Here is a 15,571-nt window from a genome sequence, read left to right on the forward strand (position 1 = left end):
TTAGTATATTAATTTATTATATGACTTCTTTTATTAGTTTTATTGTTTTTATATGGGGGTTTATATTCTGTAAGCTGCCTTGAGTCACCATATGCGAATAGGCAACAATATAAATTCCATAAACAAATAAACAAACATTGAGTTGTGATTTATGACTTAAATTTGTATCAGAAAATGTTACTTGTATGTTTAACTATTATTACAAACAGGCACTAGTATATTCAGGAAATATATTAAAAATAAAATCAAGGAATAATTTCTTTTCAATAGTATACTAAATACCTTGATTTAAATGGTAAGCTTGGTGATCTTGATTTAAAACACCCATTTGCATTAATAAAATGTCACTTTAGGAGACTTGTATTTGATAGAACAATTTGCAGAGAGATTCAGCCAAGGCTATGGATATGTTTATCAATCTCTTCCTCCATACTCAATGGAATGGAAGATACCCTGCCATAGTCAAAGGAATTGAAGATCTTAAACATAATGCTGTTTTGAAGATCCATGATCTGATCTTCTGAAAACAAATGCTTCTTTGGTTAAAACTAGATGTGAAGAACTCAATATAATGACAGTGAAGATTAGGAATATAATACTTTAGTTTATTTATACATATATCCTAAACACATGTACAGAAACCTATGTGCATATCTAAATAATCTTACAGTATTTCTAGACCACCGTTTATGGATGCTATGCAATTCACATCAGAGCAAAAATAAAGACAAAGGCAAAAATTGTGAACCAAAAGAAGATTGCACATACATGAATGAAGGTGCCTGCAATCAGCATAATATCTTCTCCCCACCACTACCAGAGGTGGTATTTAGCTGGTTTGCACTGGTTCGTGCGAACCGTTGGCGAAAATTTGGCCAAGGTCGCCAAACCGGTAGTGATGGCTGGCTGGCCATGCCCCCAAACTGGTCCCCCGGTTGCCGCTCACATGCCCTGCCCGCCATGTTCATCGCTGCCATGTTCTCCACGCATGCACATCCCATTGCCTTGCAAGTCCAATGGGATGCGCATGCGCGAAGAACATGGCAGCGACAGCAGCAGATTTTTCCGTGACCTCCAGTACTTTTTGGTAGCCTGCAGCCAGCTGCTGCAGCCACAAAGCAGCTCTCAAAGAGGTGGCGGCTGGGAGGCTTCTTTGTCAGCCGCTTTCCAGAAGCGGCAGCTGGCTGGGGGCCGCCAAAAACTCCAGTCAGCTTGCCTTCCGGACTCTGGACCAGCCACTATGGAAGGTAAGCAGCCCGAACAAAGAGGCGGTGGTGGGGGAGGAAGTGGGGCTAGGGCTGGGGCCGCTAAAGGAGGGGAAATGGGGGTGACTGGTGAAGGGAGGGGGGAGTAAATAGGTAGAAATTCCAAAAAAAATCCTACCTTTTGTTGTGGGCATGGCTAGGTGGGGGGGGGTCATGTGACTGAGTGGGTGTGGGCATGAGTGACATCATGTTGGTCATGCCCACTCAGTCACATGCGCCCCACCTAGCCATGTCCACTGAACATTTAGCAAAATTTTTTGAAACCCACCACTGACCACTACCGCCTGCCTCTCATAAAAACGTCATGGAAGAGGGGATTGCAACTACTTGAAAACAATCAGAAAAACTTTGGGAAATAGTGAGTTTGTTACTGATTTTGTTACTTGCGAATCTGATTTTGTTACTTGCGAATCCATAAACAGTTTGTCAGGATTTTTGAGGAAGGGAATGCAATCTGTTACATTAATTAATTCCGAATGCAGTCCTTCCCCAATGCTATGGATCCTGTTATGATTTCAGCTGGAATAGGATCTATGACATCAACCTCTGTGTCTATGTTTTGATGGCTCTGCAAGCCAGAAGAGCTCATTAAGCATACAGTGACATGTCAAAAAGAATATTAGCTATGCCAAGATTTCTTAATATATAACTTCCTTATTTTTGACATGGAATAGACACAATGAATGTCCCTAATGTAATGTATCTACTAGAGTCACAGGAGTCAAAGTCATTATAGAAAGCTCAGTTTTTAAATAGCAGAATTCTAGAAATGACAATCTCATATAGTAAAAGAAGAACCATCTAACCATTGAAAAAACGTTGCTTTAGTGCTGTGCTCTAGTGCAGCATAACAATGGAAAGCTTGCATATGGCTGAACCAAGAATATTTGAAGAAGAAAGAGTACATGCACCAATAAAAGACTTGTGCCAACAAAAGTGCCCAGGAAGCTTTTGGGGTTAAAGCCAACAGCTGTTGCTGATGGGGGGAATGACATTGCTAGAGACAGGCATATCTGCAAGATAGGAAAAATATATTTTGTATGGTCCTTTGGGCCAAGTTAAAGCTATAATTTAATTTGATTATAATTTTTAATGAAATACTAGGTAAGCTATGCAATATTTGAAATAGAAATAGAAAAGCTATATTGGTTGAAAATATATTGTTTACAAGAAAAAGCACCAGTTTACCTTGGTTGCAGCTTTTCCCTGTATATCCAGGGTAATATTTACATGTATCTGGCAACACACATTCACCATATTTGCATCCATCTACACAGATAGCTGTGAAAGAAATGCAAGAAAAGAAAAAGGAATGAAACATAAAGACAGAAACTGAATAAACTTAAGATAATTTCTAGGGATTTGGATATAGTAGCACTAAAGTAAATTAGGAAAATTGGCATATCCTGGCTTCGGAAATCCTTTCCAATGCGTTAATAATTGTTCCACTCTAAACCATGTGACCAGAAGGAAGCATTTCTCAAAGTGCAGCAATCAGCAACATTTTAAGCCAGTCTTTCTCAGCCTTGACATTTTTAAGATGTGTGGATTTCAACTCTTAGAATTCTGGGGATTGAAGTCCACACACCTGAAGTTGCCAAGGTTGAGAAACACTGTTCTAAGCTGTTGCCCACTGCCTGTCCCATTGAAACATAATGGGATTTTTTTTTTCATTTTTTCCCTGCAGCTTCCAACTGAATTCAACCCATTTTCAAACACAATCTTGCTTTTGTTGGATTATTTCCCAGTACGATGTTTGGCCCCATTTTGCATTTTGTTTTTGGAGAGTCATCCTGCTGATAAAGGAGGTGTAGGCAGAATCTCAAGTCTCTTTGTGAAATTAATTTCAAATATTCTACAGAGTTTGAAAGAATAGCATGGATTATTGTAGAAAAGTAACAGGTTGGAGCTTGAAATGTCTACTTTGATTGAAAAAATCTCCATACTGACTAAAGATCAGCATGAATGGTAGAAATATGTTGACATAGATTTTTGCATATTCCAATATATCAACAGTAAATAGGAAACAGAATAGAGCATTGTCCTGGGTTTTTATATACTAAGACAGAAGGATGCATTTCAACAAGTTCTTCTGAAAAGAATGGTTTGCTTTTTATTGTGGATATCAAACTACTGATATTAGGACTATCTCCCTTTTTTATAGACTTTCTTGTACAAATCAACTTTTATTGGAGGAGGAGGACCATAAAAATTAGTAAGGAATGGTAGGTACAGAGTGGTAAGAAGAAAAGATGATGAAGCTTTTGCATGAGAAGCAAAACTTCTTCTTCTTCCTCAAGGAAAAACAGTCCAGTTGTTGAAAAAGCATTCTTGAGACAACTGTAACCTATATGACTGAGAATCCATAGACAAAAAGAAAAGAGTTCTGATTTTCAGCTGCTCAACCCACCTGTTGAAGTCTGGAGATACATCTTCCAGGGGAATATTCTCTAGACATTTAGTCTCTATAGGAAATTGAAAAATATCTCTGAATCAGACTTGATTAAGCATCAGAGAACTTTAAGATATAAATTACCATGAAGTAAATGATTACAACCCTCATCAAGGCTAAGTACAAGAGGAGAAATAGATGGGAATAAAATATAAACTAAGGCAAGGCACTTGCCAAAGGTAGGGATTTGATAATTAAATGCAATTTAATTTTTATTGTAGGTCTTTTCAAAGGGGGTTATAATATCTTTGGCAAAAGCAAGCCTGATAATAGTGCTAATTCTCAATTCATGAATTCCAATGGTTATTTTATATCCTACTTTTCTTTATACCTGATTATAAGGTGGGGCGAGACCATACTATAGTAGAGGAAGTCATTCTCAGAACCCAACCATACTTTCTGGAAATTCATGAATTTACACAAGACGGAACCTGAAAACAAATGTTTCAAAAGCATTTTTGCCTTTATTCCTCTCTGTAGAGCTCCAAGCTTCTGATTCTCTCGTAATATCTTCCTAGGTCCTGTGCCATCTCTGCAGCCCAGACCAATTCAACAACATAGCATTTTTCTGCATTTCCTTTCTGCATTCTATACATTTTACATATCTACATCTGACACATATTTTGGGACACAGAATTTGAGCTTTAAGTTCATAATATAAGAGGTTTTTTTTACATGTGGCACTTACTTTGTCTTGACAGTTACAAAGTTTTCCAAATTTAACCCAACCAATTGTCTCATATAATGTTCTTCTGAAATCTATTAAGCAATATTATCTGGCGACTTCAATCATCTTGTGTTCTAAATTGATTAACAATATTTTACACAAACAGCACCAGCAAAACCCCTGCCTTAAGGAAATCTTGATCAAAGGTGTCTTAATGTGAAAAGAACAGTGTAATAAAGGAAACAAATACAGGAAAGAATGTTGGTATATTAATTCATATGTTCAGCATCATGCCTGACTCAAACCAGAAATATGGGGATAGAACAATTTAAAAAGCTTTTGAAAAGTGAATACTGATAAATTATTCATGCTTCACTTGCTGCTTTGAAAGATTTTTATTTGTTATCTTTTTCAACATACTATATTCTTGAGCAGCTGAACTAGGTTTATACAAACAATTAAAAAGCATTATTAATAAAGGATCTCCCCATGCAGCATATGGAAATACTTTAATTTATGACAACTATCTGCTATATATATTAATAGATATTCAAGAGGAAAATACTTTTTTGACAGCATTCTCCCTTGTATAACCATCTGATAAATATATCAATTATAATATGAACCTTTGCTCATCTGTATTGGGTAATCCAGTTCTAAATTCCTCAAAACAGCAGATGCAACATCTAAGAAATAAATTATCCCAGAGTCATTATTTTATTACTTTAGGTAGCTTGCCAGAATCTAGCCAGAGAAATATTTTAACCTTTCTCTTATATTTATGCTTCTATTATTAATAATAGTATCAATATCATTAGATAATCATGGGCTTTTGTTAACCTAATTCCCCAGAGGCCTAAATCAGAGACCCAGCACAGGCAATCCTCAAATGTTTTTACAATGAACAGTTCAAAATGATCAATTCTCTACTTATGTGGAAATGTGAAGACAATTTATGTTGTTTAATGAAAAACATCTATTTATAAATAACTCTGTGTGCCCTATGTAAAAGCTTTCTTCCCCTGAATTTCCTTAATGTCTACTAATATGGGCTTGGGCAGTATTAAAGGTTAACAGGGTAGAGACATGCAGAAATTGAATTCTTTCCAACTTCTTAATAGTACTCTCTTCTGAGTTATCTTTGCAGAAAGAGAGAGAGCAAACTTAGAATGGAAGCATTGGTAACATGCAATATCGCTGCATTGGGGGTGAATTTGTTCCCATTTGAAATTTATCTCTCTCTCTCTTTTTGTTGGTTTCACCATCATAATTCTAATCTTGGACTATTAACTTGCTAATAGACTGTCCACTTGACAATGAGAAAAACAGGGTTCTCAGTGAGCCGAATTAATTCAAATTTAGGCATATTTTTATAGAAAAAAATGGAGCAACAAGTAGGTACAGTATGGTTACCTTCACAGAGCTGTTTGTGATTTCTTTTCCAGCCATAGCAGCAATCAGACATAGATCCATAACGACAGACCCCGGGCTCATTCACAGTTAGCAGCTGCCTGTGACCTCTTAAACAGTGCAAAAAACAGAACATGAATTCTAGTTAAGGAATTAACAAAGGCTTATGTTCTGGACATATGTCCCATCTATCCATTGAGAAGTCTGGTTATATTGCCATAGCATCATAAGAAACTCTTTCTGCTGAAGCTGAACTTTATCCATTATAAGTAATAATAATCTGCATATTCTTAATGGAACACAACTGATTTCCTCAATTTAGCAAGTACTTGCTTCATTTTTATTGATTAATAGATGTACTGTCTTTCTAATGTCAACAACAGCAGGGAGCAGAGTTTCTGTGTGGCTTTCCCTCCATATCCTGCTTAAAACCGTGGTGGTGCAGTGGTTAGAGTGCAGTACTGCAGACTATTTCTGCTGATCACCGGCTGCAAGCAGTTTGGCAGATCAAATCTCACCAGATTCAAGGTTGACTCAGCCTTCCATCATTCCGAGGTCGGTAAAATGAGGACTCAGATTGTTGGGGGCACTGTGAAGTCATATATAAGGCTAAGTCCTAAGTGCTAAAACCAAAATCAGTTAATTTTAAAGCAAGTACCCACAGGCCATCCATGTTGGAGCCATAGCATATTGATAGTGCTAGTATTTTTTAAGTAAAAGATGCTGAAACAATGTGTATTTAAAAAAAAAAAATCTAATGCCTTCCCTACATTCATTTTGCTGGATTTGACAAATGACAAAGACTTTTTAGCATGCAAAATTCATTTTCAGCATCACAACTTGTGCTTCAATCTGTGAAACCTATTCAAGACACCAGGACTATATTCCAAATTACATGGCTGTAATTACAAAATGCTTTTTAGCCATTTTGGAAGCCAGTTGACACCTGGAAAATTTTGTCTCAGTCTATGCATGTCATATTTAAATGAAATTTAACATTACAACTAAATATGTTGTTAAAAAGTTTGGTGAAATAATGCAAAAAGCAGGAGATTAAATTTAGAAAGAATCTTGTTATGGATATTTTTGTTGTTTAACTCTGGTCATTTTCTACCTGAAAATCACCTTTGAGCAGCTGCTTTTTCACCAGGGTGAAGCAACTATCTCTAATTTTAAAAACACTTCATTGCAGGGATGGAAATCAATGAAAGAAAAGAGAAAGGATTAAGTCACTTCTCCCCTCTTCCATTTGGACCAGCCTTCTTCTGGTGCCCTCCTGATATGAAATGCTGTTTAATTGGTGCTATTTTTTCCCATTGAATAGTTACCCTGAAAAGTTATCTTCTTGGCTTTTGTGAACTTTATATATTCTTTCATAATAGCAAAATGAGAATATCCCAAAGATGAATGTCATTAATTCAGCCACAGATCCAATGAACAAACTTTCCTTTTAATTGAAGAACACAATATAAATATTTTTAGGAAAGAAAAAGGCAGGTAGTCCTCTTGGGTGGGCTATTTGAATCAAACAAATTCACCCCACATGGCATGACAGCAAAAGTTAATCTATCACTACTGTTATTACTCATAAGAATGGTGAAGTAGCAGTCTTTGGTATAATATGGTCAAATTATGAAGGAAGGAAGGAAGGAAGGAAGGAAGGAAGGAAGGAAGGAAGGAAGGAAGGAAGGAAGGAAGGAAGGAAGGAAGGAAGGAAGGGTTTTGATTCAATTCAAATAGCTGTTCTGTTTCTAAGAAAGTGCCAAATGATTTAGGGTAGCTAATATCATGCCTCCAGAGAGTCTCTGACTTTGGCAATCTTTGACCAGGGCAACTGATCAGGTTCTATGCCAGAACCTTCTACAAACCATCTTTACTGCTACTTCATGTCACTGTGACAAACAACCAGTTTTAGCTCACTCCAATGCTCATATTAGTCACTGTATTGCACAATAAACTGAAGGACATTTATGTGCGCACCCACCCACCTTGAATACTAAATATGTGCAACAACATTACAATTCACAATCCTGCCATGAAAATTTCTATGAAATCATTGTATGCTTCAAGAAATAAAAAAAAAACACTCTTGCTATTTGAACGGACTTCAATCTGCAAGCACAGCAGCAGGAAGGATGGATCCAACATTGATGTGCCTTTAGCAACTGACTGAGAAGCCTTCTGCTAGACATGTAGAAAACTTCTCACCATGTCCCCTCTTCTGCTAGAAGCTGTCCCAAATGTAACTCATGGGTTTTTCTCATTCTTCTTTCTTTCAGACTATCAAAAGGGTCAGTGTGATTCTGTTCATTTACTGCTTTGGGCCTTTGAACTCAGATTTAAATTAGGCTGAGTGAAAGTGAGTGAAGAATATAAAATGCCTAAATGCATTAGTGCTTACACCCCATCAACAGTCTTCAGCTGCCCTGCAGGGTTCTGGAAAGAAGAAACAACTCAACAGATTTGGGGTAGGGGAAATCCTAAAAGTCTGGGAAATGTCTGCCTAATGTGAACTGGTTTTAAAGACAGAAGTGATTTATCTCAAATGCAATTCCAGAAGAAATTCCTAGCTCAGCATCCCAGCTGTTTTTGGTTGTTCAGTGAGGATCACTGTACAATGCCTTCTCCATATGCTCAGAAACATTCTCCAGACAAAAGCCTAACTTCAATTGTCAATCAGCCACGGTTGCTTATATTAAATTTTCTGCACATATTCACAGAATTTTTCTATCATCCTATATTCCCCAACCGAGTCGCTCTGTGTTGGATATGACTCCCATCGTCCCGCGCCAACACGGGAGCAACCCAGAATCCCAGATACTTTATTTCAGCTCCCAAGAGACCGCATCTCTTTCCCTCAATTGCTCTGCCGAGAGAGAGGTAAACCTATGAGAGTCATCCCCACTGATGAAAGGCGAAGCAAGAAGGTAGAGGAGCCGAACGAATAAATCCCCCGCCCCTCTTCTGGCTGGATTCGCAGGACCACCAGGCTTATGCTATTTTAAACTCAGTGAGTCTTATGAATGCTGCCGGACTGGAAGAAAGGGCTTAAAATCCGCGTCCGTCCGTCTACTCTTCCCGCCCCCCCCCCACACTTGGCAACTAACCTGCCACTCCCAGTGAAGGATAGCTGGGGAAGCGCGAGACAAGTGCCCCAAGCGAGCAACTACAACCCCATGCTGGAGAGGGTTGCGCAGCGCCTGGCAAAGCTGGCTCTCTGATCAGGATCGCTTCTGCTGTCGCTCGCTCTCACCGTTACTGCCTTGGGCTGCTGGATGGTTTTTCTAGTCCAGTTGCATAGCTATTCCAGGGGCCTTTCCAACGAGGAGATAGATGGGAAGACTGGGGGGGGGGGCAAAATCCACAAGGATCAGCCAGACTTCCATACAAAAAATCCACCCCCCGGGGTCTGCATTGGGCTTCTGCTCGGTGGGATCTATATGCTTTGGCGGGGATGCGATGGGGCGGATCAGAGCTTTTGCATTGGAGACCCGCCCCCACAATCCGCCCGAGTTAGTCGTTTTTTTCGTTCTCTCTCCCAATGCAGGTATTGTATTACACGAAAACTTGAGTAGTTTCAGTATTAAGTGAAATAATAATAAATGCCGACGCTGAAACTCGCGTTTGGACGAGAAACCAAAGCAATAACTATCGAAACAAATAAAGCAAAAACTCAGAGCGGGATGCCCGCTGGCAAAAGCGAACGGAACGGCGAAGTCCCACATTTTAGTCAGTCAGAAGAGATTTCCATGAGAAACAAACAAATCGTAGTCCAACAGATTTGTCAAAGACAAATCTTTTTGGGGGAAACCCTTGCTCCGCGTGGGGCCAAAAGTTCCAAGTTAAAAGATACCAACAGTAGGTCCAACCAATTTAGCATCATCATAAGCAACTGACTGCAATAGTAGCGATGTAGCTCTGTATCGAACCTTGCTCAAAAAAGGGAAGAGTTTCTGGGTTCTTCACTGAAAGTGTATTTGCATTTAAGAGACATCTCTACTTTTCTTAGCTTGGATGAACAGCGTTGCAAAAGCTATGAATATAAACAAAACATTACAGGAATCTGTCAATACCTTCAGTTCAAAGTCATTTCTATCCCAGCGGGCCTTTGCAGCTTTACACTGATTTCTGAATTATCCTCTTTACTGCAGCTGTCAGTAATAAGTACCAACATCTACAGAGGTGGTTGCACAGTGGTTATAATCCAGCATTGCAGGCTAACTCTGCCCAGTCAGGAGTTCAATCCTGACTGGCTCAAAGTTGACTCAGCCTTCCATTCTTCTGAGATCGGTAAAATGAGGACCCAGATTGTTGCTAACTCTGTAAACTGCTTAGAGAGGGCTGTAAAAGTATAGAAGTCTGCTATTTTGCTATTGCTACTCACATAGCAAAGTCAGTAGTCAAGCAAGATTTCTCTTCCATCCCCAACAGGAGGTACTCCTGAGCTTGATGAATGAAAGAAATCTTGATTACCAGATGCCATTTCTGTGACTAATGCTATTCCACCATTGTCCACTCTAGTGCCCAAGGTGGTATAAGGAACAAGGAACACAGAAACTGTAGCTTGCCTGAACTTGCCGCTGCTCTTGTGGATTTAGAATACTTTGTCCAGTGCCCACAATTGCTTCCCCCACCCCCTTTCCAAACTGTTCTGTCATAACCAGGATGCCTGTTCACCAATCATACCTTTCTATCCCTCATCATAGGGAGGAAAGGAAGGAAGGAAGGAAGGAGGGGGGGAGGGAGGGAGGGAGGGAGGGAGGGAGGGAGGAAGGAAGGAAGGAAGGAAGGAAGGAAGGAAGGAAGGAAGGAAGGAAGGAAGGAAGGAAGGAAGGAAGGGCTTCTGATACAGTAGGACAAGGAGGGCACTTTCTTATGGCATTATTGTCAGCTAGCTTGCTGCTTGCTGCCACGGAAAAGGAGGGAGGGGTCAATGGAGAATTTTTCATTGCAGCTTTGCAACTATGGTCTGGGCATTGCTTATCTCTCCAAGGTCATTTCTTCTGGCTTTGGTATACAGCAGCCCTCTGGTTGCCTAGCTACAAGGGAATTGGGCTCTACAGTTTGTTTTAAATTGCTGCTTCGTGCACTTTTGCCTCAGATCTTTCCTGAAACTTGTTGCATTCGGTTCACTCCTAATAAAAATACCTTTTCTATGAATCTATGGAGTCAAGATTTTTTATTTCCTAGGAAATGGATAGAGGCAGCCCTGACATTAGGCTAGATCTGCTTTAACGGTCAACCTGGAGACAGCAGCCTACCATGGGGGGCCGAGCATCCAATGTCCAACCATGGGAGTGAGCTGGAGGAAACTGGAGCTATGGCCAGCTCCTGCACTAGACCACACTGTGCTCAAGATGAGGCAGAATGGTGAGAGGAGTTGGACTTCAATGAGAAGCCCATCAGGCTCAGATGGGCAAGGGGCGTAGGAAAATGTCTACTCACTGCCCCTGATGAAGGACATGTTGGTGCATTTAGCCAAAAGAAAAATCTTTACTAAGTTAGACTTGCGGGAAGCTTACTACTGGGTTCGAATAAAGGAGGGCGACAAATGGAAAACTGCATTTAATTGCCCTCTGGGATGTATCCAATTCCAGGTGCTCCCTTTCAGTCTACAGGGGTCCCCCAGTGGTGTTCATGCAACTGATCAATGAGGTGCTGCATGACTATTTGTACAAGGGAGTGTTGGTGTATTTGGTTGATATTTTAATACATATTGAAACTATGGAGGAATTTGTGAAATTGGTGTGGGCAGTCCTTAAAAGGCTCTGAGCCGCTGAACTGTATGCAAAGCTTTCCAAGTGTGAATTTCAGCAAGACAGGATTGATTACCTGGTTCACCATATAACAAATGAAGGAGTGGAAATGGACCCAGAAAAAAGTAAAGGCAGTACTAGAATGGGCCCCTCCCTGCACTAAGAGGCAATTGCATTTTGCCAAATGAAGGGCAGTTCATCTCCTCATTTACAAAGATTGCATTGCCAATCACCAACCTTTTAAAAACTAAGGGTGAGGGGAAGACAAAGCCAAGTCAGCCACAAGTCAGGGGTGTCAAACTCAAGGCCGTCGGGCCTCATCCGGCCCATGGGATACTTAGATCTGGCTGCGGGGCCGGCCTGGAAATATCAAAGGAATAGCCCGTGGAGCCTCTGCCAGCCAAAATGGCACACACAGGCCCCCTGGCCCATTTTTGGTTGGCAGTGTTGCAGGAGGCTGTGGAGGCAAAAAATGGGCTGTGTGGGGGCCACCCGGGGGCCATTTTTGGCTGGCAGAGTGCTGTTTGGCTGTGAAGGCCAAAAACGGGCCACCCAGGGCCTCTATGTTGCCCATTTTCGGCTGGCAGAGCATTGCAGGAGGCCTGGCTTGGACTGGATTACAATTATGTGGCCTCAAGTAAGTGCCTGATCTGGATAGAAAATAAGCAACATCCTATGTTAATACTACAGTTTAATGCCAGATTTTACATACTGTAGGTCCATTTAATCTACAATCAACAATCTATTCTGTATTCTATTCTGTATCTATAATTGACAGCCATTTCTATTTACTATCCTGGAAATTTACCTCTGCTGTTAGGTTTTGTATTATCATGTTATTTATGCTATTGTATTTTTATTATTAGTTGAATAATAAAAATACAATAGTATAAATAGTTTTTCTGCCTGGAAAAGCAATTTACTATTAAACAATGGGTATAAATTTAGAAATAAAAAGTTTAGTGGAATATGAAGAATAAGTAATAAATGTTTGCCAGTAATATTTGGTAGAAGAGATAGGAAAATGGTTATAGTAAAGAACTGTGGAAAGAACATCAAATAACCGCAAACTAATGGAATATGTAAGAGAACCAACTCAGTCCTGGAACAGCACCTCAGGTGCTACATTAATTACCAACAGGACAATTGGGCTGCCCTTTTGCCTTTTGCAGAGGTAGCATATAACAATTCTGTGCATAGTAGCACAGGGTTCACCCCATTTAAGGTGGCCTCCAGTCAGAACTTTGTAGCTATGCCAGAGCTGCATCAAAAGAAACCACACGTACCCTCTTAGCGGAGTGGATAGCCCAACTGCAGAACACTTGGCCAGTTGGCCCATAAGGCACTGGAGGAGGCACATCAGGCACATAAGAAACAAGCTGACAAAAAAACATGTGAAGCCAAAAGATTTTAAAGTAGGTGATAGAGTTTACCTTTCCACAAAATACTTACAGTCCACCCAACAATAAAAGAAACTGGGTCGTAAATATGTGGGGCCATTCCCAATTGTTAAATTAACCCAGTCACTGTACAACTGGAGTTGCCTAAGAATCTTAAATGTATTCATCCTGTGTTTCATTGCAACTGAAACTGTGTCATCCCTTCGCCCTGCACCTGACAACCCTCCTGTGCCCACTTTAATCAAAGGACGGCAGCGTTTTGAAATTAAAGAAATTTTGGATTCCAGGAAACATAGAGGGAAGGTCCTACACCTCGTTGCCTGGAAACATTTTCCCACTGCAGTCCGAATGGGTGGATACTAATGTTCTGATCTAGGCTTCCTGAGTCAGTAAAACATATGAGTAGTCCCAAAAACCTCTTATTGCAACAGCTGTGAATTCTGTTCATTCAGAGATAAGTCCCAAATAGTTGTAAAGAGTCCTTCGGGATAAGGCTGATAATCACTCACCTTTATCTTCCTTGACATGCTGCCAAAGCCCTAATTGGCAAAGCCACAAGGAGTCCAGAATCAAACAGAGCTTCAGACTTTAAACTGAACAGAATTAACAACGTTGCTTCCTGCACAGGACCACGTGCCTTTGCTCCTCTTTTAAGTTTTATGGGAGGGGCCAATCATCTCCAAGAAGTGGCAGCATTGGCACTCCAGAATATACTGGAGTTGGCAGCTCATAAATAAAAAAAGGAATAATAAAAAGGAAGGTTGATTTTTCCAAAGCTGGATAGTTCCTCTTCTGCCTCATTAGATTGATCTATATGTCAGCCCTGGTGCGCCTGGCAAACCGGGGCTGCCATTCTGTCAAGGGAAGGAGAGAACAGGGTGGCCATTCTGACAGGGGAAGGAGAGCTGCATGGCTGCACCATGCCCACCAAACGCTACACCTGGATTAATGGAGCCACACACTGACTGAATGGCCCAGACCAGACCAGACCAGACCCGGCCAGACCTGGTCGCTGCTGCTGACTCCACAGCTGTGAAGCGGCCAAAACAGCTGAGAAGCAGGGTGGGCGCCTGCATGTCGGGCATGCCTCACCTGATGTTTTCCTGCTGATTTCCACGTGAGGGGTGGGGTGCGCGTGTGGCTGAGCGGGACTGGGGAAACACTGAAACGGTGGAGGTAAGCACTGGGCAGTTATCCCTGACTTTCATTTGGTGATCGTCAGTTCGTGCCAGAGTTTTTGTGACAAAGATAAAGCCATTGTAAACGAGGAATGAGTTCTTTGGTATTTTTTCCACGAATTACCGGAACTTGACAGGAACTCAGGGTTCTACTCTAACAGCATGGCAGAGGGAACGGAGACTGGCTTGGAGGCTGCTGAATTGGCAGAGCCTGGAGCCACCCTGGAGGTCCTACCAGTACTATCATAATTTTTAATAAAACTTGTTTACAAAAAAAAAAATAGTTCTATTCTTCTTTATCCTTCATTTGATTAGCTGGTATACTGGTATTTTGCAGTCTTAGTAATCTTTTCTAATTTCACTGCATGTTTCCCAGCGACACATTCCTCCTTCTTGACCCTTCCATCTTTTATATCTACCCCTTTGATATTCCAGATTTTCATTAAATGATCTGCTGCTGTTGTCAATTTTTCCCATTATATTTCTGTAATTATGCTTTAACTAATCCTTTTTAAGGCTCTTTTCTCAGCATCTTCTGGGTTAACAAGTGGTTGTGAGGGAAATAGGAGGAGGAAGGTGTGTTGGATATGTTTGCCACTTGAATTATTTGTAAAAATGGTAAAGGTTGGATATAAATAAAGTTGCCTTGTGTCCAATGTGATTTGTCCAGAAAACATTCATTCCATCATCAATAAATACATGGTCATAGAATCAAAGAAGGACGCTATCTAAAACTTTTCCTGATTTAGTGACTCTTTCTCTTTTATAATTCCAGATAAAGCACTTTGACTCTCTTCATTTGAATAGGATAAACTGATCAGTATCCAATAAGAAAGGGTTTTTTTTTGAATAGGCAGCATGACAATAAAATATTTGTTTGGTTCAATTTATTTAAGATAAATGGGAAAATGTTTGCTGTTTGCAAACATTTACTTTGAGGACTTTTATTATATTATTCTGGCTTTCCTATTAGGTGGTTATGGATAATGTAAGACACATCAAAAACAAAGCTTTCAATGGCATGCCTAAAAAGCAAATAATTCTGTGTAACAATATTATTTTCCATTCTAGTATAAATTCTGATGACTGTGGAATTTGATTCCTACATGTTCGGTGTGCCAAAAATCAATATGGGAACTACATAATTCACTAACTTGCTAGCAATGCAGAACAAACTGCTTTCTATGTCATAACTAGAGTTTATATGCATCTCTTGCCACAGTCTCTTTCCAAAATGCTACCCACAACCTCTATGCCCTTCTGAGCAGATTATTTTTGTAGACATGTAAGGCATCTTCATGATCAACTTTAATAAAAATATAATGCATTTGTAATTGTCTTTTGCAGAAACTCTTGGCAGGGAAAAGGGATAAAATGTCCAAGTAAATTAAAGTGGAAACTGTAGGAAGAGATAACATTCAGGGTTATCATGCTATGCCTTTC

General features: G+C 40.1%; 1 protein-coding gene across 13 annotated transcripts in view; it reads right to left on the bottom strand.

The window, feature by feature from the left end:
- EGFL6 (EGF like domain multiple 6) overlaps positions 1 to 15,571 on the bottom strand; it is a 50,455-nt gene that overhangs the window by 20,261 nt on the left and 14,623 nt on the right. For 3 of the 13 annotated variants that reach the window (XM_087895280.1, XM_087895277.1, XM_060686679.2), the window contains 3 exons: positions 5,798 to 5,904; positions 3,676 to 3,730; positions 2,454 to 2,546 (listed from right to left, as the gene is read on the bottom strand). In XM_087895280.1, the coding sequence (XP_087751406.1) occupies positions 2,454 to 2,546; positions 3,676 to 3,697 (115 nt within the window). In that variant the 5' untranslated portion in view covers positions 3,698 to 3,730; positions 5,798 to 5,904. Of the gene's footprint in view, positions 1 to 2,453; positions 2,547 to 3,675; positions 3,731 to 5,797; positions 5,923 to 8,901; positions 9,279 to 15,571 lie in introns of those variants that run through there. The other 10 variants (XM_087895281.1, XM_087895279.1, XM_034435288.3 and 7 more) reach the window with 6 other exon arrangements.

This window comes from Pantherophis guttatus, chromosome 5, assembly GCF_059756535.1.
Source record: "Pantherophis guttatus breed Tessera chromosome 5, ASM5975653v1, whole genome shotgun sequence".
NCBI lineage: Eukaryota > Metazoa > Chordata > Lepidosauria > Squamata > Colubridae > Pantherophis > Pantherophis guttatus.